The 23900-nt window shown below is 35.6% G+C and overlaps 1 protein-coding gene across 1 annotated transcript; it reads right to left on the bottom strand.

Moving 5' to 3' along the window:
* Window positions 1-22: 22 nt before the first annotated feature.
* Window positions 23-23888, bottom strand: CNR1 (cannabinoid receptor 1). The gene is made up of 2 exons (XM_014064771.2): window positions 23608-23888; window positions 23-7490 (listed from the first exon to the last, which is right to left on the bottom strand). The coding sequence occupies exon 2, from the start codon at window positions 7440-7442 to the stop codon at window positions 6021-6023; it is 1422 nt and encodes a 473-aa protein (XP_013920246.1). The 5' UTR covers window positions 7443-7490; window positions 23608-23888; the 3' UTR covers window positions 23-6020.
* Window positions 23889-23900: the final 12 nt, after the last annotated feature.

The following is a 23900-nucleotide window of genomic DNA, read 5'->3' as shown; positions in this document are numbered from 1 at the left end:
TCACATTCAAATAAACAGGTAGTTGATTTCAAATAAATAAGTTTAATTACATTGGAGAAATAAAATATGGCATGGTAGTAACACATTTGTAACATTATATACTATTCCGCTATAGGTAGTTTAATGGCAGAAGCTACTTTTCATGACAATCTTACCAGTACTCATGTACAAAGTAATTTACAAACCACCAACAGAAACGTATCGCAGCAGTTGCAAGGGGTGCTACCAGCTCAAACAAACATCTAACAACACAGTGTACTTTAAGGAGGAGGTTATAATGTTGGATTTACAGACATTGTAAGTTTTAGGCTCTTCACTTGGAAACAATGAAAATAAAAAGCTACAGAAAATCAACTTAGCTATTACAAGGAAAAACTTTCTCTGCCATTGCATCCCTGGAACTTTTCAGATGTCATAGCAACTTGATTTCTCCATTCAGCTGTGACAGATATCCCCTTTTTCAGGCCACTGCTTGTATAACTGACATTTTAAATGTTTTTATTTAATTTTATTTACATACATTCACCACAGGAAGAAGTTTATTTATTATACAAGAGGCATTTTCATCAGTGCAAGGAAAAGAAATTCAGAGTGATTGCACAGCATCGAATAAGTAATATACAAATGTACATGAAGGACAATCTAATTTCTACATAATAACACTGATGGTTTCTGGTACAGATATACACAACATTTAAAGTTAATACACATAATTTTTAGTCATGAAACCACTCGCTTTGTGAGAGCAGGCGGGCAACTATGAAGAAATGAGGGTTAAGCTGCTAGGCCATTAGCAGGGAATGTGAGCATTTGGGGAGAACATTTTCCAAAGTAATGGTTCTTCTCCTAGCAGACCTTCTTAAAACATGCTGCATTAAAGCAGGAAAATTGATCTGGTGGATTAGACTACTAGAGTCTATTCGGTCTACACGCTTTGTTTTTCTGACAATGGCTGGCTAAATGGCTTATCTTGGAGGATCACAAGTAAGTAGGTTATCAAAGGATACTGCAAACCCTTCCCCCCCCTCCCGGTTTTCCAGCCTCTGTCGAGGAGACATACGGCACATCTGGGAATGGAAATGCTCCGTTTAGGCAGGGATGCCTGGCGAAATGTATAGAAAGCAATTAGTGATTAAGATGGATTGGAAGGGGCATGCCTTTTGAGACACCCCATAAGGAACAACACAGTAAGGGCTTGCCTAGCACCAGGTGGCTGGATGATCAACAGTGTGATCAGTCCATTGCCATACTGAGAACAGTTGGCCATTCATTGCCTAGTGCTAGCCAAACTACATGCTAGAAGTGCAGCTTTATTCCGCTGCCCTGAGCCTCACCTGCCTCCTTCAGATATGTTTGAGGGAGAGAGTGGAACTCTCTGTTACTGCTATCTAGGGCTCTTGTGGTCCCTGCACAAGAATAGGAACTAATGGCCCTTGTTCAACAGAAACTGCAGGAAAGACCACAACCTTGAAAAGTAGGTAAGAAATGTATTGAATGCAATCAATGAACCTCTTCATTCACAGTATATTGCCTTAGGTGTGAAAACTGTCTTGCGTGCACGCATACAGAGACACACACCCATCCTACTCTGTAGATTCCTCAACAGGAGTATGGATTTTTCAGGACATATACAACTAACAAATACACAATGAAAACAATATCCAGTCTTGGAATCAAGGACCTTATTTGCGAAGCTCTGTTAACGTATGTACTGAAGCATATTGTCTGGGGCAAATGGACAGTGTTTGCATTTTTCTCATCCCAAGTCAGAGAGAAAGAGAAATAAATGAAGAAAAGCGAGGACACTTGGTCCCACTAATGTTTACATCCCTAATTTAGAGCTTTGTGAAATCTAGCATTCCTCAGAATGACTAGCTATGGAGAAGAATCATAAGAGCCTGAAGTTTCCCCTGCAGAATGATCCTTTCCTCCCCAAGCGTTTTGAGAATAGCTGCCCTAAAGCATGGTTTAAAAGCAGCTGATCTAAGTAAAGTAGCAACAATTATGCTTAGCGTTCGTTTTGCAAGGACTTCGTAGCCAGCTCAGTTGCAAAATGGTGTTAATATAATGTACATCGTTTAAAAAGAGCTTTTTAAAGGAAAAATACTTATTTACTTAAATGGAATATATTGATGAGGACATAGTATTTCACAGGAAGTTGTTTCTTTATCAATAAGCACCATGGTAAGTGCCATGACAGCCCCATTGTCCCAAAGTTTATTTTAATCACAAAAGATAGCAACTTGAATACATAAAACAGAAATCCACACAACTTTGCATTAAAGTCACAAGAATTAAGTTTAAAAATGGCTCTTGAAATACGTTCATATTTTATACCTTGGGTTATTTTTTGCTCCTCAGATTGAAAACTGTTCCTATTGATGTACAAATTACATCAGTTTCTAACTAGTCAGCAATGACTATAGGATACAGGTAACAAAATTAGTTCCCTCTCCACTTGGTGTATGTTCAGACTCATACTAACTGTCTATTATGGGGACTTGAATTCTTGAACAAAGAGCATTGCTTTATCCCAGCAATTACCAAACATTCTTTTTTTCCTCTCTCTCTAGTGGATATTTAGAAGAAATTCTTCTGCAGTACTTCCTGTTTAATTTTTGGACAGCTCTGACTACAGGGTAAGATATGAAAGCTGCCACTCTTTTGTTCCTTCCTAAGATGTGAAGATATGGGACATATTTATTGTGTGCTAAATTACATGTATGCATTGCCAAGCATCAGCTTAGTCCCCTTTAATTACCCTGCTGCATCTCTCAAATTCAAACAGTGCATCCTCAGCCCAACAGTATTGTGATATTAACCAATAAACCAAAATTATATTGATTGTTTACAGATATCTTTTTTTCCCCTGTTTGAGACTTTTTTGCTGGTTGATCATCAGAATGGAATTCTTATTTACCTTATAGTGACCCAGCTAATTAATAATATTGAATTAACCCGTGTTTAAATCACCAGTCTTGGATTCTTCTCCATTCAGGTGCAATTTACTAATATTGTAAATACAACATATTAGCTTTCTTCTTATCTCTTCCCTAAGAGTACATTGGATTACAACTCTATGAATTCCTGTCACTATAACTAGTTTATATACTGCTACTACTTACATTAATTACTATGATGATGTAACAGATCTATTTTTAATGTTAATTTTCATGATTCTTTCATTCTGCCATATAGAACTAGTGTGATAAAAAAAAATAAGGCACTATCAAATGTAATCATAGCCTCTTTCATTAGGTAGGTCCCCTTTGCCATGAAAACAGGAGCAGCCCAAGAAAACATCAAGGGTAATGTATGCTTCTTCCATTTTCTGCATCTTTTCTTAAATAAAACAGAAGCCTTACAATTCAAAGCTATCAAAAATCCTAGTTTGCAAGTAGGTTCATCTTCATACTATGAAGCCTGAATTTGTTTCATTGGCTAGATTCATACAACATGCAAAGCCATGAAGCCGGATTCGCAAGCCAGAATTGTTGGATTCATATACTATAATAAAACAAGCCACATTATGGCTTCTTCTTAGCATGAAGTATGTATCCAGCCTATGTGTCACTATAATTTTCAGATGGGGGAGAAGACGTTCCTTATAACTGATCTTGCTTTTTAAAAAGCAGAAATCCCTGACAATGAAGATGAATAGAGTAGGCTGTTGTTTTCTTTCTCATGAAAAGGGCACTTATTCTTTTGGGTCACTTTCCTAAGGATTTAATCTATTACAACAGCAGCCACATCAAGGATTTTATTGGATATGTATGTATGCAAGGAAGGAAGGGAGGGAGGGAAGGAATGGAAGAAGATTAAGCAGTGATGCCAACCATGTCAGGAGTATAGATGGAGATGAAATTGAACCCATACTTTTTCTACATTCCTGGAATAAAAATCTTCTATGCAAACAGCACAAGAAAAAAGGTCCTGCTGTATAGTGTATCACTGGTTAAGTGCTACTTTTGAACGTAGCACTTTATTTTGCTTATCAATGAAATTAAATTTGTTGATTTATTCCTGGTTTCTAATATTTAGATTTCAATTTATCTACTTTTGACCAATTTTCATATGGTAGTTGTATGCCCTTTTGCCTATACGGATCTAAATTTATACACCTACCAAGTTGACAGTGGATAACAATGGGTTAAGTATCTTTCCATTTAACACCCCCCCCCCTAGATTCCTGATGCTATGAATAGTTCCAAACCACCAGTAAAGACTCCAGAAAGGGAAACTGTCCATTTAGCATCTGCTTCTACATATATAACCTGGTCAATAAGAGGAGTCACAGCATGAAAATCTGCTTCCAAGCATAAATCATCTTAGCTACCTGTAGATCATGGTGATCCGAAGAATCCTACTTTGTTGTGATCAGGAATTTAAGGCTTGCATATTTTGTTTTTTTAAGGTTTGGCATTTAATTTTCTATCTCTACATTTTTAATTATGGCAGAGATTATGAAGATTTTGAGGTTTTCAAACAGGCTTCTCCTCATTTTGCTGCTGCTGTGGCTTAATTCTGACACTTGCAAATGTCTATTTTAGGCTTTCTATATTTGTTCATAGTCTGCTTTTTCAATCATTTTATAGTTATTCTGACTAAACAACAAGCCAATCAGTCTTAAAGCGTATTAGCACTTTTGTCTTCTTAGCAAGACTATCTTGTTAATACCATTTTTGTTACTACTATTTTTCTTTAGGTATCAGAATGGATTTTTTTCCAATACGATGCTGAATTTTTGTTATGGATTTGGCTGGAAGAACTCACTTTTAAAAACAGAATTCATGTGCAAAGAATGCAACAACAAATGTAAGAAAACATTTGGTCACAATTTCTTATCTTAACAATATTAATGTAACCTACAGTTATTTAGAATTCACACACAATTTACACAAATACATAGATGGTAATTACATATCCACATATTTTAAGAAGTACGATAGCAACGTTTTATCCATTTGTGACCAAAAATTAGAGTTTGGCATCTCAGCTTTCAAAATGCATTGAAACCAGGGACTTAGGAATGCAACACATTTCAAGTATATATCACAGTGATAACTTTGTACACTGGTCACATGTTGTCTTTGGAGAACCTTTGCTAGCAACTGGCCAGATGAAATCATTTCCAGTTAAATAAGCCAAAGCCTGATATCTTGGCTCTTACATCATAAACAGTTCCCAACAAAAAGCCAATGATCTGTTAAAATTACTTTTTGCAGTTTGAGCAATATAGTTTTCTTCTGCAAAGGAAAAAGTTGTTAGTTTGTTGTTGTTGCTATTGCCCTGCATAGGAATTCCAGGCTCCATAGGGATTTCAAATGTGAAGAGAACCAATGTAAAGCCTTTCCCTTTAAGTTCACTAAAAACACAAAGAACATAAAATTTTTCAGTATACCTCACAGAAATTCTTCAAAGTACAGGAAGTATTTTCATAAGGTGAAAAGGTTACATCATCACATACTTTACATTACATCTACATAAATCTACTTAATCACTTCGAGTAAACAAATATCATTAACGTACAGTAAACGTCGTACATTTCACAAGACGTAATACAAAATGTTTACAGTCCAGTACTGCTGCATTTGGAGGAGAGGATGGTATGAAAACTTACTTACCATTAATGTATTTCATACCAAAATTAAATGCAATTATAAAATTAGCATTGGATCTGATTATAGTATTGTGCATGTTTCAACTCAACATCTAATATGTTTCCCTTAGCATATAGACCTCTCTCATTGATTAATGAGATGTTTTTGTTCATAATAATAATAGGGTTAAGCAATTATTAGTCAATTTACATTTTGCCAATTGAGAAATCTAAAAATTTCTAAAAGCAAAATCGGAGTCCTTGTTTCTAAAGCATGGGAAAAGGGCTACTACTTAATTAAAAAAAAATCATTTAAAAAGAGTAAAATTTAAAATGGTAACATTTGAGGAAAGATACGTTTTTGAAGTCATGATTTTCTCCTGCTTTCTCTCACTGTCTTCTCCCAAACGTGGTCTTTGTTTTACAATGCCTCCGCAGTAGTATCTGAAGAGACTGACATAGTCACTTTAGCAATCTTAACTGTATTTTTAATGCATTTTTCAGCAGCCTTATGGACATTGCCTGGATTGTTAGCATGTCTATGCTGGTAGTCAGACTCCAAACTATTGTCAAGAGGCTGTGCGGTCCCTGCACAAGGTGGAAACATGCTTCTGAAAGCATGTCTTAGGTCCTGGCTCCTCAGAGCATAGATAATTGGATTCACCGTAGAATTCAGCAGACACAGCATACTACAGAAGGCAAAGATAGTCTTGACTAGCTTGTTCATTTTCCCAAAGACATCATACAACATAATAGCAAGTAGGGGACCCCAGCAGATGATCAGAACCACAAGAATGAGAACTAAAGTTTTGGCTAGCCTAATGTCCATACGTGTTTGTTCTGGCCTAGTGATCTGCTGCACTTTTCCGTCCCCTGAAGTATGAATGATTATGCTCTTTTGAGTTCCACGCTGGAGCATCCTGACAGCATGGCCATGAGCTTTCCAGAGTATATACATATAGGCATAAACAATAAAAAGCAAGAGTACAGTGGTGACCCCGATCCAGAACAACAGATAACTTTCATCAATTAGGGGGAATATATCTGAGCAAACAGAATTGAGCTTTTTGCAGTTCCAACCAAGCAAAGGGAGAACGGCTATTACAATAGCTATTGTCCACATCACACAAAATGCTACAACTGCCTTTGACCTGGTAACAATCCTTTTGTAGGAGAGGGGCCTGTGTATAGATATGTATCTGTCTATTGCCGTGAGGAAAAGGCTTCCAACTGAAGCAGTGAATGAGGCTGTAACTCCACCCAATTTGAAAAGGAACACATTAGGGCTGTCTTTCCGATGGAAAACATGGAAATCAACAAAACTGTAGACAAAGATTACGCTGCCAAGTAGATCAGCCACTGCCAGGCTGCTAATGAAATGGTAAGAAGGCCTGCAGCGAAGGCTTCGAGACTGCAGGATGACAATTAAAACCAGAAGATTTTCCAGAACAGTAAAGGTGCCCAGGGTGAGGGACAGGACTGCAATGGCCAGCTGCTGACTGGGGTTGAGAATCATGAAGCACTCCATGTCCATAAAGTTATCGCCACACTGTATGTTCTCCTCATTCTCCTTAAAGGGGGACAAGGTTTTGTTGTAAAAATCTGTAATATTGATTTGATCCGATGGGTGCGCAACTAAAGAGGCGTCTTCTCCTGCAGTCATTTTGGGATGGAAATCACCTCGAAAAGAAGACAGAGGAAATTTCTGTGGGTAGTATCCTAATTTGGAGGCCATGTCACTTTTAAAGTCTTCGTACTGGATGTCGTTAGAACCCATGTAAAGAAGGTCTGTTGTAATTGTTCTGAAGGTTGTATCTGCAAGGCCATCTAGGACTGACTTCATAACCCCAGATGACTGTTACGCAGAGTTGGGAAAAAATCTGAGGCAGTCCTGTCAGGGAGAAAACCAAACTTAAATAAATATATGCAAAATTGGAACAGAAGTAAGAAATAAAAAAGCAACTTAACTGAATAGCACCCTTAGGCCTACTGAATATTGAATCCTTTTTTTCATATTTATAGCAGATGAATATTAATTAAATTGCAGAATATTTAGAATATTTTTCTATGCAGCAAAATGATTAAAAACGTAGGGCAGAAATATTACAGTACACATTTGTTTTGGCTAAAGTATTCTATCACTATTGTGTATGTTTTAAAATGTTCTCCCGTTTCTATTTCATAAGCCAGTGATCTCTGTTTTTTTAAAATAGAGTAACACCAATGGTTGCTGCAGAATACTGAAACAAGAGCAGGTTTTCAGTTATACTCTTTCCATAGACACGTTTACAGTGTCAATGCCTTTTTTCTTCCCCCCTTCTATCTCACACTCTGTCTTATTCCCTTTTTCCTCCCCCTAGTTTTCCTCTACTTTTATTTCCTTTAGTACTGATAAACTAATACAACATATGATAAGCTGTTTTCAGAAAAGCCTAAAAAGCTGTACGTGATTCAGATCATTTTACTGAATATTCCATATAATATACTGTTCAATTTCTGTCATTAGGCTCCTCTCTGATCCAATCATAGGATACTGCAATATATTGAAAAAGAAAAATATAAGTGAAACAACTTATTCACGTATAATCAAGGCAGAAATCAAATCATTTTGATAAATACTCTTTCTCTCAGTTACAGAATCGTAAGTCCTTGTTCAGCTTGGATTAATATAATCAGATTCAAAATAAATCAATTCAGGGTTGCTGGGTAATATTAATTCTCAACTATTTACCTTATACCATATCTGATCTTAAAATAGGTAATATTTTAAAGCAAATCTAAGCATGCAAACAAACCTAGTGAAAAAAATATGCTATCCCATATAATACTTTCTATAATAAATATGAACAGAAGATGACTATGTAAGGTTAAAAACTGTTTAAGAATTACTTCAAACTCCACAGGAGTATAACATTTTCCTTCTATCCATTGAAGAAACCTGTTTTTTTTTCCCCACCAGATTTTTCTGTCCTATTAAAAAAATTGTTTTCTTAAAGGAATCATTCGTTCAAGGCTCTTAAAGGAATGACACCTTTTCTCAGGTGTATGTTAGTATTCAGGGAACATATTAATCTTCATGATCCAGATCACAGATTGAGAACAAGCTGTACCTTGAGATACCTTTTTTAATTTCCCAACTTATTTATTTTATTCTTTGAATTCAAAATATGGGATGTTGAAAAATAAAGTCCTGGCCTCTAGCATAATTTTATTTACAAGAATGTCTTGGTTTTACATGAACCCTTTACTTTCACTTAGAAAATAAAAATAATGGGTAGCAATGTTTCCTACGCATCTGTTCAACACTTCCCTTCATAAAATATTCTGTTCTTTAACTTGCTAAAACTAATTTTAACTTAGTTAAAAATAATTATTTAAGTTAAAACAAATAGTTAATTAACTTCTTTAAATTTACCCTCAGCTCAAAGGGGACTGTATAAATGTATTTAGAGTATTTTATGAAGCTATATAGAGCCAAGGTGGCGCAGTGGTTAAATGCAGCACTGCAGGCTACTGCTAGATCAGCAGGTCAGCGGTTCAAATCTCACCGGCTCAGGGTTGACTCAGCCTTCCATCCTTCCAAGGTGGGTAAAATGAGGACCCAGATTGTTGGGGGCAATATGCTGACTCTCTGTAAACCGCTTAGAGAGGCCTGAAAGGCCTATGAAGCGGTATATAAGTCTACTGCTATTGCTATTGCTATTTATTAATTAACTAATTTCAATGTGTTCTTCTGAACCAGTGATTGTTTTTAAGATTACCTTCTGGAACTTAAGTTAAATATCCCAAAGTACCAGTTTCATAAAAGTCCTTTCCTCAAAACCAAAGAAGGTACAAAGAGAAAACAGAAGTGATACAGAGATGTTTTTTGCTCCCCCAATAAGGGGAGCATTACTTTATATCTAACAGTTCTGAATAGCTGATATTTACTTCTTTAAAAACATGCATGTTTTTATGGCATGGTATTTTATTTCAATGTCCTATTTAAACATAATTATAGCATCTAAGTTAAATATGTTACATGACACACAGTTCTCTCTCTCTCTCTCTCTCTCTCTCTCTCTCTCAAATGAACTATCATTTATTTGTCTTCTGTAAAACTTAATGGAAAGCATACATATGTATGCTTTAATAAGAAGGCCTCAGTTACAGAATTATCAAGCTGCTTCAAAATCATCAACTGTATTCGCAATGATATTATGTAATTTTGCTCAACTCTAAGGAAATCACATTTTTAGATTCACATAAACTCAGCTATAAACCAGGATTTATCAACTATATTGGTTAGAGCCATTCCTAAGGCACAACCAAACCAATCTTCTTATAGTATAGCATGTGTTAATCTAACCAATATGTGAAAGTCAGATGGTCATATGCCATACAAATCTTTTTTTACATATTTCATTTTTTAATGTTTTCCAGCTTTATTTTCCTTTAATAAACTTGTCTCTTAAATTTCTGAGGACATTATTTTTCCCTTTGGAACTTACCTCACGTTTTTCTATTTATAGCTAAAATGACAACTTCTCCACCTATTAAAGTTGCAGTGCAAACATTACATTGCATGAATTAATATCACCAAGGACTATCTAGGTAAAAACCAGTTTTAATCAATTGAAAAATAACTGACTTTAATGAGTTTTAAAAATCAGTAGGTGCTGATGATGTACATTACAAAAAAAACCCTTTGCTTATATTTAGAATACATTTAGTTATATACTATCATTACATTATTATTACACTGTTATTTTATTTTACCACTATCATATTGTTGCTTCTTGAATTATAGCAAAAAGAAAAGTTTTTTACAGTTGAGACTTGTGAAACACCGCCATCACTGTAGTTTAGCCACTAGATTTTACATATCTGGAATCACTGTTAATCCAGAATGGATCTGACTAAAATTTAAAATATGTTCACAATACAGTAATGTAAGTGGAAGATAACTTCCCAATGAACTGATTTAAAATATGTAATGATGAATTTTAATTACATTTTCACAACTAATTTTAATAAACTTCATAGCACAGAATCAAATCTACCATAATTGCCTTCAAACATATAGCTAATTCTAAAATATACTACCGTAATTATTGGAACAAAATAAAGAAATCCTTAATAAAAATCAGTGGATCTCATTCCTTTTTTTAAAAAAAGGAAAATTTCAGAGTTGTGTATAACAAAAAGAATTTTTGCTGTGAGATCTTCTCAATTAGCTGTAAAAGATTCATAAAGATGACCATGCATATTGTATTAATGTCACTTCATTTCATATTTTATGAAGCTAAACAATTTAATGACAAAGCTGCAATGAACAGTTTGCCAGCCAACTCTTCCTTACAACTTTTCGTATCTTAAAAGTGCAGAAAAATATTCAGATAGTAACTTGATCAACCATATCATGACAAGCAAATCCCACCAGGATGTCCCATTTCCCCCATATTTCTACATTTAGATTATTACAGTAATTTTCAAGTTACTGTATTTTGCAAATACAAATTTATTTTAGAATACAAGGGAGCTCATTAGTAAAAGAGTTTAGTCTTTTGGGAATGCAGCTGGATTCTCTTCTGTTTGTTTCTTTGTTTGCTTTTGAGAATGTAATAATTGCAAATCACTGGCAATGTGTTCTTGCACCTATTAAAACACTGAAAACTACACTAAAGCTAAGCTAAAACAGCTAATTCAATTCCCACTGAAATCCATTTTCTTGGAATTTATTTATATAAATTTAATGCATATACCTTGCACCTATCAGTGAAAATTTGAAATATATATATATATATCTCTTGTGATGAGCCGACAGACAGAGAAAGGAAGCAGTAAACTTCCTCCCATATTTGGGCATACCAGGGGTTGTGACTCTAAATACATACCTATTTCCCTGGCTCAGCTGATAAGGAGGAGAACCTTGTGGCTTAGTGGTTAACACATCTGCCTAAGATGCAATACAGCACAGGTTCTAATCCCAGTAAGGGTATGGCTAGCTGATGAGAGCTAAATAGCTTGAAATAGATCTATACTAGTCTCCCTTTATTTATTTATCAGCACAAATACAATATGTGTGTGTGTGTGTAAGAGTAGGAGACTGGATCCTACTACATCAATAGGAATATTTCCAAAATAGAATCTGGTAGCATTCTAGAATGCACTGTTTAAGATAGTAAACATAATGAAGCAATGCAATGAAATAACCATCCCCCAAACCAGCATAAAATCATTAACCTTTAATTACTTTAATTACAAGTAAAATCACACACACATACCCCCCCAAAAAAACAAGAAAAAAATTGAAACAAATGACTCTTTGGACTTTTCCTGAATATTTCCAAAGATGTCTAGAAGCTCATTTCAGAAATGTATCATGACTACTAAAACATCTTCTATCTTGCATTAGCTAATCAATGCCTTTTACTGCAGGCAAGTGAGAAAAGAATATTTCAGAGTATACACAGACTGGTTCAAATGAAAACAATCGTTTATTATTTGTTTAAGTCTTTGAAGCAGGAAGGGGCAGCTTCAGGTTTCATAGCCAATGGCACGTCTTTATATCCCCCAAATCTGATTTAAAGCTCAAAACCAGTGCTTTAAATTGTATTGACAAGCACCAGTATCTAAATGTAGCCTGGCCAGCCCAGGTACGTTCAATCAGTTGCATTCTGCATGATGGGCACAGCCTAAACTATCTTTTAAGAATTCCAGTTTTTTTCAACCTGGCTGACATCATTGAACAAATAACCATTTTTAAACGGCTTGGTTACAGTTTCAGATGATTTACTTATCTGACCCAGCAGCATCTCAACGTTCATATTTAACACTGAGGTCAGAAAGTATAAACTTATTTATTTGATGTAATTGCACTTCTATCTTCAGTTGCCTCCTCTGGCAAATCTACTAGCTGGAAAACAATTTTGGGTCATAAATTGTGCATTTGAAAATGCATCTTCTGGCACTTCCAGTAGCTCCTTGGAAGCACTGGAATGGCTTTGGTACCGGCATACACACAGAGAAGCCTTTTCCATCTAAGTGACCTGCTAGAAGAAACAGGCACGAAGCAATATGGCAGCTTTATTTCACTCTTCAGAAAGGAAGAAGTGCACTGTTTTGTGGAGTTTCCACTACTTTGTGTGAAAGAGACATTCAAAACTATCCTTCAAACCACTAACCTACACTCTAGTTTCTTCAAGGCTAATCTGGTCATGCAAACACATCTCTTCCAAATGCGGTGAGAAAGCCCAATGGAACTTTATGCTTAAAGAAAGAAAACTAAATGTTCTAGAAAAGAATGGAATTGAATACCGGTAATCTTTTTTTAATGTTTATGGTTAAATCAATAGTTTAAGAGATTAGAAAGGAGTAGTTAAATATGAGTATGGAGTTAAAATTTAGGTGGACAGATAAATTCTGTCCCAATGGCAACTGGTGAAAGACATCCTGAACTCAATGAACAATAGAGATGATGCCTTCAGCCTGGAAGAAGTTAACAGCCCATCCATCTCTAGACTCATTAATGACATCAGTAAAATGCCATGTTCCACAGGTATAACACAGTGGTCTGTAGTTCTTCTGGTATGCCCACTATATTTGTGTTGCCTTTCATTATTAGGCAATCTAATTAATTCATCTTTTGCACTTTTTCATATCTTTTTGACTTGATGCATTTGTAGTCTGTGCTTTTTTTGACTTTTTTCTTCTCCTAAAACTGAATCATTTTAAAATACAATGATACACACACCTGATTGAAAGCAAAGTTCCCTAAACTCAGTGGAGTTTGGCTTCTGAATAAATATAGTACTATATTGTTAGGAATTAAGTCCAGAATTGGATCTTCCTTGGGTAAGTTTTGCATCAGACTGAATAAGGTAACTAATTCATGAATTAAACTTTAATCAACTTGAAGTACAATCCCTTTTGGTGAAAAGAGATCTACAGGTGGTCTTTGACTTACGGCCACAACCGAACCCAACATTTATGTTGCTAAGTGAGACAGTTGTTAAATGAATTCTGACCCATTTTATGACATTTCTTGCCACAGTTGTTAAGTGAATCACCGCAGTGGTTAAATTAGTAACACGTTTGTTAAACGAATCTGGTTTCCCTATTGACTTTGCTTGTCAGAAGGTCGCAAAAGGTGATCACGTGACCCTAGGGCACTGTCATAAATGTGAGTCAGTGGCCAAGCATCTCAACGTTGATAATGTGACCATGGGAATACGGCAATGGTCCTAAGTGTGAAAAATAGTCATAAGTCACTGTTTTCGGTGCCATTGTAACTTTGAAGTGTAACTAAATGAACTGTTGTGAGTCAAGAATTACCTATACTGCAGGCAAGGCTTTGCTGTGTTGGTTTTCTGAAATTTGGTATTATTCTTTCTCTGTTCATATTTTGTGGATTAAAAAGAATACTTTTCATCAACTGTTTGAATGAAGATTAAGAGTTCCTGCTTCAATTCCTTATAATCTGAAAAGGCATTTTTTACAATTATCAATTTATTTAATGACAATATTTCTATATAGTTTCAGGGCAAAAAAACCTCTTAAGAAAACACATATTTTTTAAAAAAAAATTCAATTTGAAGTCAACCAAATTAATATTACATGCATAAAACAGGAATTGGAAGCACTTGCTAATGCTTCCCAGTAAATCCACTAAAGTAATTTAAAGCAGGAGAAGCAGCAGTGTAAACAATTATATTTCTAAAAAGTTAATAATGACTTGTAAGTTGAACTATTCAAGGTAGAATAAAAGTTGTATTCGATCTTAATAAAATTGACCAGGACATAGTATTAGGAAATGGACACTTAGTTAAAAGTAAGAACGGTTTCACATTCATAAGCTTCTATCTGAAAGCAACTTCATTTACCATCCATTTCTAACTGGCTATGTTAAATCTATCTATATTAAAATATACCATATGAAAGCTTAACTGCATCAGTTGTGTACAACATAAAGCACAGATTCTCTCATCGTTTCTTTTAGACAGTTTATTTAAGCAGAAAGCAGGCTACGCGAGTTGGGGCTGGGCGGTACAGTTTTGTGCTGGTTCAGTTCCTTTCTCCAAGGTCGGTCCCAATCGGTGTTGATAGGGAGATCCAGCCACTGATTACTTATTTACAGTGTCCTGAAGGGCTAGTTACTGTCTTCTCTCCTGCTTAATATCTACATGAAGACTTTGGCTAAGAACATCTGTTACTTTGGGTTGAGGTATCATTAATATGCTGAATGATACTCAGTTCCACATCTTTATACCGTGACCCGACAAAAACGCGAACGTCATAAGCGCGCCAACAAAACTGCGGCGCTAAAACCGCGATGTCAAAAGCGTGTCGACAATAGCGCGCCGACAGAAGCGCGATTTAAGTTAAGATAAGGTTTAGGGTTAGGTTTAGGTTACAGTGCGCTTCTGTTGGCGCGCTGTTGTCGGCGCGCTTCAGGGCTCATTCGTCGCTCATTCATTGCGCGGTTTTGTCCCCGCGGTTTAGTCAGGCGCACTTTTGTCGTTCGCGCATTTGTGGTGGAACCCTTTATACCTGGTGACCCGATTGATGCTATCTCTGCCTTCTCACGATGCTTGGAGCCTATAGGGACCTGGATTGGGGACCACAGACTTCGACTGAACCCTGGCAAGACTGAGTGGCTTTGGAATGCATGGAGTCTCAGGATCTGAGTTTTTGTCATCTTTAGTTCTGGATCCCATTCAGACCCTGTTTGCAATATTGGGGTTCTCCTGGACTCATGCTTCCTGCTTAAAGAGCAGATGGCAAGCGTGACTAGGGGACCACAGTTCCGATTTGTGCACTGGCTGCAACTTTTCCTGAATCATGACTCCCTGTGTTCAGTTATTCAAGCTCTAGTCACCTCTCATCTAAACTACTGCAATGTGCTCTACACGGGACTACGCTTGAAATCCATATGGAAGCTTCAGCTGGTACGAAGTGTGGTAACAAGAGCAGTGTTTGTGATCCCTAGTTTGTGAGCCCATATCATACCTCTGCTCTGTAAAGTTCGCTGGCTTCCCGTCTGCTACTGAATGCACTTCAAGATGTTGACCTTTAATGCCCTTAATGGCATAGATAAATTAAGGTTACTTAATGGCATAGGTCCAGAACTTTCTTGTTCGGCTAGGACAATAGGTTTGTCCTATTTGCTAAATTGATGGCAGATTCCATCTCCCCCCCCTTGTTTTCAGCTCTGCACCCATCTATCTTTTTCTTATCGTATTGATGTATTCTTGTTGTTTTCTTTTTCACTGTTTATTTTACTGTACAATTATTTTACTTCCGATTTGTTTACACTCTTCATAACTTCCTTTTCATTGTTGTAATCTACTTGGAGTAGCCCCATGGTGAGACTAGCAGCAAATACATTTAACAAACAAATAAATACAAGTTTTGTTTCTAGAGTTCTTCAGACCAAAGGCCCTCTCAATGCAACTCACAAGCAAACCCAAAAACATATAATGCAATTTAAAACTAATTTATAATGTCAGCTAAATTTCTTAAAAATGCTTTCATATTTAATATTGACTCTGGTTACTGGAAATAATTTTTTTACAAAATTCAGCACCAATGTCCAAATGAACTGTTAAACTTGAGCTATTTGTTTACATGTATATGTGTGTTTATGTAACTGTGTGTATTTATGTGTGTATGTGTATGTATATGCATATATGGATCAGTTTAAATGTCCATTACTCTGCTTTGTATTCTCCACTATGGCCAATTAAACTTTGAGGAAAATATGACCACTGCACTACCAACTGCATTGTGTTTTCCAGAAGCTAATATATCAGCTTACTGCCCCTAATGCTGGCAGTCAAATATGCCCATTGGCTCAGATAAATTGGAACCATTGTTTATGATTACTGGCAGTGAATCTTATAGTTAACTGGTGTTTGAAGGAAAACTTCCAATTATTTTTCCTGAATATCAACCATTTGTAACAGATGCAAAGCTATATGTAATTATTTCTGTTTTTATAAACTAATATGATAATTATAATTATTATTTTCCCATTCGGCATGGAAGATTGACATGTATTTGTATTTTGGCCTCTCCTATAGAATATTTAAAATAAATGTTGATTTATATGGTTAGAAAAAGGAATCTCATGCAATAGCCCAAAGAAGCTGAAAAAGTGTTAATACATTGAGAAAAGGAAGGAAGGAATAATCTGGCAAAAAAGACCAGAATAATTAATACTTAGTAGCAAACTATTATCAAGGTATAGTTTAGAAAGGAATTCAAAAGCATGAAATTAAATGTTTATAACAAAGAATGGTATAAAAGTACATGCAATTTTATATTTGAGAAATAAGTAATGTCAAGCCTGCAGCCATCTTTTCTTTTGGGTCTTTGGTCTGCCATACTTTCTATTATTCTGCTATGCATTTTCTATTGTGGGAAAATGGGAGGGGCAATTGTAAGGAGTCACATACTATGTAGTCACAACAAAATTATTTCTAGAAAGCCAAGGTCATTCTTCGTCTCTGTACCTCTGCACCTGACCGGAACTGAAACTGCTAGCATGGCAGTGGGAGATTGGACCATGTGATGGACTTGTGGGTGTGGGGCAAGTTCTTGAACTTTCAACTGGGTGGGGAAACCCGGGAAGCTTTCAGATTGGGGTTTCCCCAGATGTGCCAACATGACTCTCTTAATAAAGTGGAACTTTGAGCAATACTTTGCCTTGGACTCTGATTACTTTTGGATGGTATTTGGAATCCTGACATTAACCCGAATCTCCATTAAAATACTTCACCAGCTATCCCAAATTTCGGGGTGCTGTCCGGGGTCCTGAGCCCCAGCAATGACCCGAGCCTGGGCAGTGTAAAAACTCAGGAAAGATGGGACAAGTAAATGAAGAAAAGACATTTTTCACATATATAGTTACAGAATTAGGAAAAGACAGAATGGTAGTATTGCCTAGCATACTCATCTGCATACTTTAATGAAGTTTCAGCAAGTTAACATAGATACTACTTTTTTCACACAACTTTAGTTACAGGTTGCCACTAAATATCTTAATCATCTCTCTTAGAAATAGATTTGACTGATAAAAAAGGTGCTGAACCACTACAGAGCATGGCAAATATTTAACCTAACTTGCAATTGTTTGCAATTGTACACTAATAAAATACATCAACTACAGTGCATTATTAAAACTGGATGCACCCTGACTTTAAGGAGGAAAGTAAATGTGATATCTACACATAAGAGCAAATGTGGGAGATCCTTTCACAAATGAGTGTCTATCTTTAATCAATTTAAAGCTAAATTGTGTGTGTGTGTATACACCTATATTGAGGGGGAAATGATTCCATCATGTACATTAATGTGTTATACCATATTTCCAAAATATTCTTCTTGAATCACCATTGTGCAAATGGTTTTACTTAAATAAAAATGAAACAAATGAGTTGAAACTACTCTATTTAACAATTTCATCTGTTTGAAACAGCCTCCTATATGAAAATAAATTCATTTTTTGTATTTAACATAAACATATTTTATTTAATAAAAAGTACTATCCTACTTGTTTAGTGGATCAGTGAATAAAGCTTACAAGTATAGAAGAAATGCTTGATATCACCAATTCAGATTTCTTATGCCAAACAGTAAGTAAGGAATGTTCAGCACTTCATGTTTTGGGGATATACATTCCACTGACTTCAATGGACCTACTCTCAAGTAGGTTGTATATGATTGTGACCTGTACATATTTTAATACATACCAAATATTTCATGTGGAGCACCTACTCTTTCTGAAACTTACATAAACTATGTGAAAAGAAGAAATGTAAGAAATATAATGTGAAAGAACACTATCAAAATAAATGGTCTGGCACCTAAAGATTTAAAGTATCATGTCCTCCAACACCCTTTAATTCTTGTACCAAAACCAGTTGTGGAATACTTTGCAAGCTACTACTGGTAGTTTAGTTCCCAGTGTGTGGGCTTCTCAAGGAGAGCATCACAATTGAAAACCACAGTTACACTCCAGTCTTTTTTCAGAAATAGTGGAAGACATTCCTGTTTGCCTATGTACTTATGGGATAAAAACTAATCCAGGACCAGAGTATATTTTCTGGCTTTTTCAAAGAGAATTTGGGGCTTTTAAATATTTGTACTTTTTATTTTTAAACAATGCTGATTTATTGAGATTTGTTTAAGACCTGTAAAATTTGCTAAGCTCCTTTCAAAAAAAGACTGAAGTAATAATTAATTAATAAAATATATTTATAAAAAAATCATCTTTGGATTTTTCTTTCAGCATCATGGAAATAAATTTCATATGATTTTCTTAGATGGTGGATATATTAAGAGTCATCCCATTGACATTCTATGTTAAAAGCAGGCTGATGTGGCTAAAAATAACAATTCCTTAGTAATTTCACAGAGTCATCAAGGGAAGGAAATTTTTTTACCAGCTTTCCTAAAATGCAGGTGTGAAAATTTACTCCATCTGACTAAAATAGATTTTTAGTCTGTTTCTTAATCAGTATCTTCTACTCTTGCCTTTATAATGAATATGACTAACTCAGTAACCATGACTGCCAAAGACACCAATGATTTCCAGATCATGAAAAGCTTTGAGAGACAAATATAATATCTTTAGCAATGTCCTTTTACTATTCAATTTTGACAATATAGAATTAATTTTTTAAGTGAAAGTATTTAATTTGTTTATCAGGGAAATACTAGCAGGCCAGAGATTTCAACAGAAGGAAGCACAGCTTTTTTTCATCCTGGTATCATTACTTGGCTACCTATAATAGAACAGTAGTGATTCCATAAGCAGCTACTTTAGGAGGAATAGCTTGTTCTTTTATTGTACCTAGCTACTCTGCTGTTATAACAATATATTGAAAAACTATAGATTTGGTCCTGCTTGTATTCAGGAATGGACACAGTAAGAACACTTGAAAGTCTAACAACATGAATGTGTGTTTATGTACAAAATGTACTCTGTCATAAAATTCTAGCTGTACTGTACTTGAAAACAAAACAAATATAGGTTGTTTTAGCTGTATTTTTTACCCCAGTGAGGAAAAGTCTTTACAAAACATTCTTCAGGTATAAAGAATCTTGAACTTTGGAATGAAATAATGAGCAGAATTTTTCCTTAAAGTAGCAGGTTCAGATATTGCTATTATAAGTAATCATCATAGTTTGCAACTGTTAATCCTGTAAGATCTTATTAACATAATTATAAACACCACAATAACTCCAAATAAACATCTGCATGCTCACCGTAATGGGCAATAAATATGCCTATATTAGACAAAAGTATAGGGATAAAGCAACATTTCATTCACATTGAAACATAATGCCAATTAAAGTTGTCTTGGCATGTTTGAAAAATTGCTTTTAATAGAAAGATTTGGCAGATAGACTATTACAAATAGAGAACAAGAATGGAGAAAGGATCCGTTTCTTTCTAGCTTTTGTTTAGTCACGTTTATAACCATACACTGGGATTGCTGACCATAAACCTTTTAACTTAGCAATTAGCTGGACAATGTCGCTGTTGCTAGTAACAGCATCCAAATATTCAATTTTCCTGATTCATGGATACAGGGCAGGTCCACATGTTTTTCTTCTTTTTCTCTTTTGGTTTAGAAAGATTCCATAAAGCCACTAATAAAACTAATAATACAGTCATGATCAAAGAGGAGAAAAACAGCTCACGTACCTAATGGGGACAAAAAAATAACTCATTTTCTGGAAGTATGAATGGTTTGCTAGAAAAATTAATGAAATAAGTTTTTTCTGAAATAGATAAACACAAGTTTTTTAGGGTTCTTTTTAACTTTTCACATAATAAATTAGTGAGATGTAGGAAAGTAGATGCAATAGTCTTGTATACTCAGAATGAAACTCCTGTGGAAAAACAAAGTACTAATATGGTTGAGATTTTGCTCACATTTTAATATTTTAGAAGTCTTTCTTTAAGTACTAAGTTAACTAGAACCCAAACTTTCAAGGAACTGGCAACATTAACTTGATTTTCTTAAACAATATTATGTCATATGAAAATAAGGAAGGTTTATATATCTTTTTAAAATTCAGTGGGCAAGTTTTCCAAGTTCAACAATGTAAGGAAGGTTTTATTTAGGGCACATCATCCATGCAACTGAAGTAACTTTATGATTAAAACAACAACTGTAAGAAGTTCAAAGGCAAGGTACAATGCAATCTTAACAGAAGGTCCCATTCAAATTTGATCTCGTAAGTAAATTTAAGATTGTGCTTAAATTTCTCAAATATTAGATCTTGTCCAGCTTTGGTAAAATTATTTACTTATTACATTATTTTCCAATATATTTGAGATGTTACCAGAGACTTTATGTGCACATTGATAAAAATGCTCTTCTATACTTGGATGTTTTTAGATTTTTTTCAAATACTCATTAGCATTAAATGAAATTATTGCTTATGAATATAAGTTTATTCTCCTTCTAGTACAGTTAAGATCATCTATTGCATTTTGTACATAGCTTCTCTCAAGTTAATGTGATTTAACATGTGTAAATTTGGCTTTAAACTAATTAGATGCTCATGCCTTTTCTCCTATAGTTAATTTACACCCACTGCAGAATATGAGCTGTCATCACACTAATGAGTTTTTTCTCTTCTTGTAAAAAGGCAAACCTATATCATTCCAGCTATGTGTAATCTGCAAAAAATAATATTCTCAGCTAATTGTTCCAGCGCTAACCAATTTCTTGTTTTGATGTCATTAGATGTAAACCTGCCACTTTGACCATGTCCCTAGGTCAAACAACTGCAGTAATACAAGGAGCAAACATACATGTAAAGCAAAGAACAATGACATCATAAGAAGATACAAGAAGAGTAAGGAAAACACACATCACAATACCTAAGCTGTTAGAAATAAATAAATTTGTGTGCACTCAAATGTGTGTGTGCATTGATTTCTTAACTTATAGAAACAATTTCCATTGAGAGATGAACAAATCTAGTTTATTATTTTTTAATAATATCTTTATGTGCTTTTGAATACTTTAAACTAAACAATAGGGTCAAATAGCAATGTTTCCTTAAAGTACAATGAATTGTAGCTTTATATTGAAAACTAGACTATTCATCCTCTTAACATCATTTCAAATATAGAATAACGACAGAAGCCACTATTCCATTTAAGAAATCTGCCTATCTTGTCTTTAGATTTATGTTGCATGCTAGCACGCATGTTTTAGAGATTCTAAAAAGGATTCTGTCAATATACCTGATGCTTACACTAGAATTTAACCTTACTTTACGGTATTTTGAATGCTAGTTTTGAAATAAAGATTCTGAAATATTTTTTTCCAATATTGGGTTCTCAATATATTGGGTTTGTTTCGGTCTTTCAATCCTTTATGAACATTTGTTCCTCCAGGATGATTAGAGGGCAAAAACTATTGTAATATTTTTCTCCTATTTAAAGTCTTCACTGTTGGGAGTTTGGTAGTGAAGGGAGAAAATACAGGAAAAATCAATAACAATATCTTCCATTATTAATCACCAAAGGCTTAGGATTAAAGATGAAACCCTCTATGTCTGACAAAGTCCTAGGGGAACCTAGAAGGTGACTGCTCTGCATGGAGAAAAATGAACACATATTGTTAACCACAAAACTACCGGTCTACAATATTGGTTCTTGTCATATCTTGTATTTTTCTCCCCTCTGCTAAACCATGCCCATTAAACAAAACAGTCAAATTTAGAGGAAATAAAATATTATCTACACAGCCTTGTCTTCTTTTATAGACACATGGGCTTGATCTTATCTGAGTAGCCTCAATTATACTTCAATAGAAAGGGAAGAAAGGAACAGTGTACAGTGTTTAAAGATGAACAATTGTTATTAAGACATATAATAGCTGCAAAAAAAAAAACTGGTTGCATTTCACAAATTTTTGATTTGGAGGTTTAGCCCATTGCAGCAAATAAATACAAACAATCATTTTACATATTAATAATAAATAGGCATATTGAAACCTAGCTAATTTGAATACACATCCCTGGCTATCGTCTTTAATATATGAAGTACATTAAAGCCTATAGAGAGCCAAGACACGGGATCAAGAAAAGGCTTTCCTATTAATCAATAACTATTTCTCTGTTCATTGAGACAACCTTCTGTCAGTTTCTGGCTAATTCAAGAAATCCCAAATATCTTAACAAAGGTCATTGGCATGTGGATTCAAATTATAAGGTTGCAAAAAAAAACTTTTCAGGATTCATCAGGTATTGGAAGATTTAACGATTTAAGCAGCAATCCATTATTCTGAATGCCAGTGGCAAATTATTGTTTAATGCCCAACTGATGGTTCTTATTGATTCTTTATGGCATAACTGATGAGTTTCCAAATAGTTGATACCATGCTCAAATTTTCCAAAATATCTATGGCAAACCGCTTAGAAGCAGCTTAATAGGTAAGGTATATGCGTTTAGATAGCCAGATGGATTGATAAGGCATTTGCACACAATGAGCTTGCTACCGTAGACACACATTAAGCTCTGTGAGCAACCTTAAAGGAACACTTTAAAATACATATATCTGTAGACTTGGGAAATAAAGCGTCCACGACTTAATGATACCCCCAAGGACATTGCCAGCAAGTTCTACCGATTCGGGAGCTTAGGATCGGAGTTCAAAGAGACCGTGCAACCGACACAATTAAATCAATGGAGACTCGGTCTTCCAACCGTGGGCGGGATGAACTCTCAAGTGTTTTTTTATATCTGCTGCGGAGAGCAGAACAATTAACTCGCATTACCTTTCGGATGATCCAGGGAGTTTGTCCCCCTTAGAGGAACTCAGCCGCGGCTGATTTGGTGGCATGGAATGAAATGGGTGGATGCGTCTCTCTCCCTAACGGGGCTTCGAAGCAGGACCCCAAGAGCGGGCACTCCTCGCAGGGTCCTACCGTGGACCGACTTCCTCCCTAGAGCCGAGGCAAAGAAGCCAAGGCAGGCAAAGCGCCCCTTTCCTTACCTTCCCCTCCACATTCACATGGCACCGTCTGTTCCCCCAAATCCGCGGCTTGGAAAGAGAGAGAAAGCCGGAGGGCGCTGGTCTTAGCTGAGCGTCTGCCGGCGCCTCGTGCTCTCTTTTGACGGCACCTCACGCCCAGCCCAAGAGAGGTCGCTGAAGTGGTGGCCGGCGACGACCCTTCTCGCCCGGCGGTACTGAGGGGAGAAGGAGGGGGAGCGGGGAAGGCGGGTGAGAGGCAAGGGGTGTTGCGTGCGAGAAGGCGGCGGTGCGAGGCGCCCAGGCAAGGCAGGTGT

Source organism: Thamnophis sirtalis, unplaced genomic scaffold (assembly GCF_051295495.1).
Source record: "Thamnophis sirtalis isolate CommonGarterSnake01/CBP01778 unplaced genomic scaffold, rThaSir2_p1.2 scaffold_6, whole genome shotgun sequence".
In the NCBI taxonomy this organism is placed as follows: Eukaryota; Metazoa; Chordata; class Lepidosauria; order Squamata; family Natricidae; genus Thamnophis; species Thamnophis sirtalis.
This window is presented reverse-complemented; position numbering and strand designations above follow the sequence as displayed.

Coding starts and splice junctions, on each gene's coding strand:
- CNR1 (XM_014064771.2), bottom strand. CDS start 7,442: ATGAAGTCAGTCCTAGATGGCCTTGCAGATACAACCTTCAGAACAATT.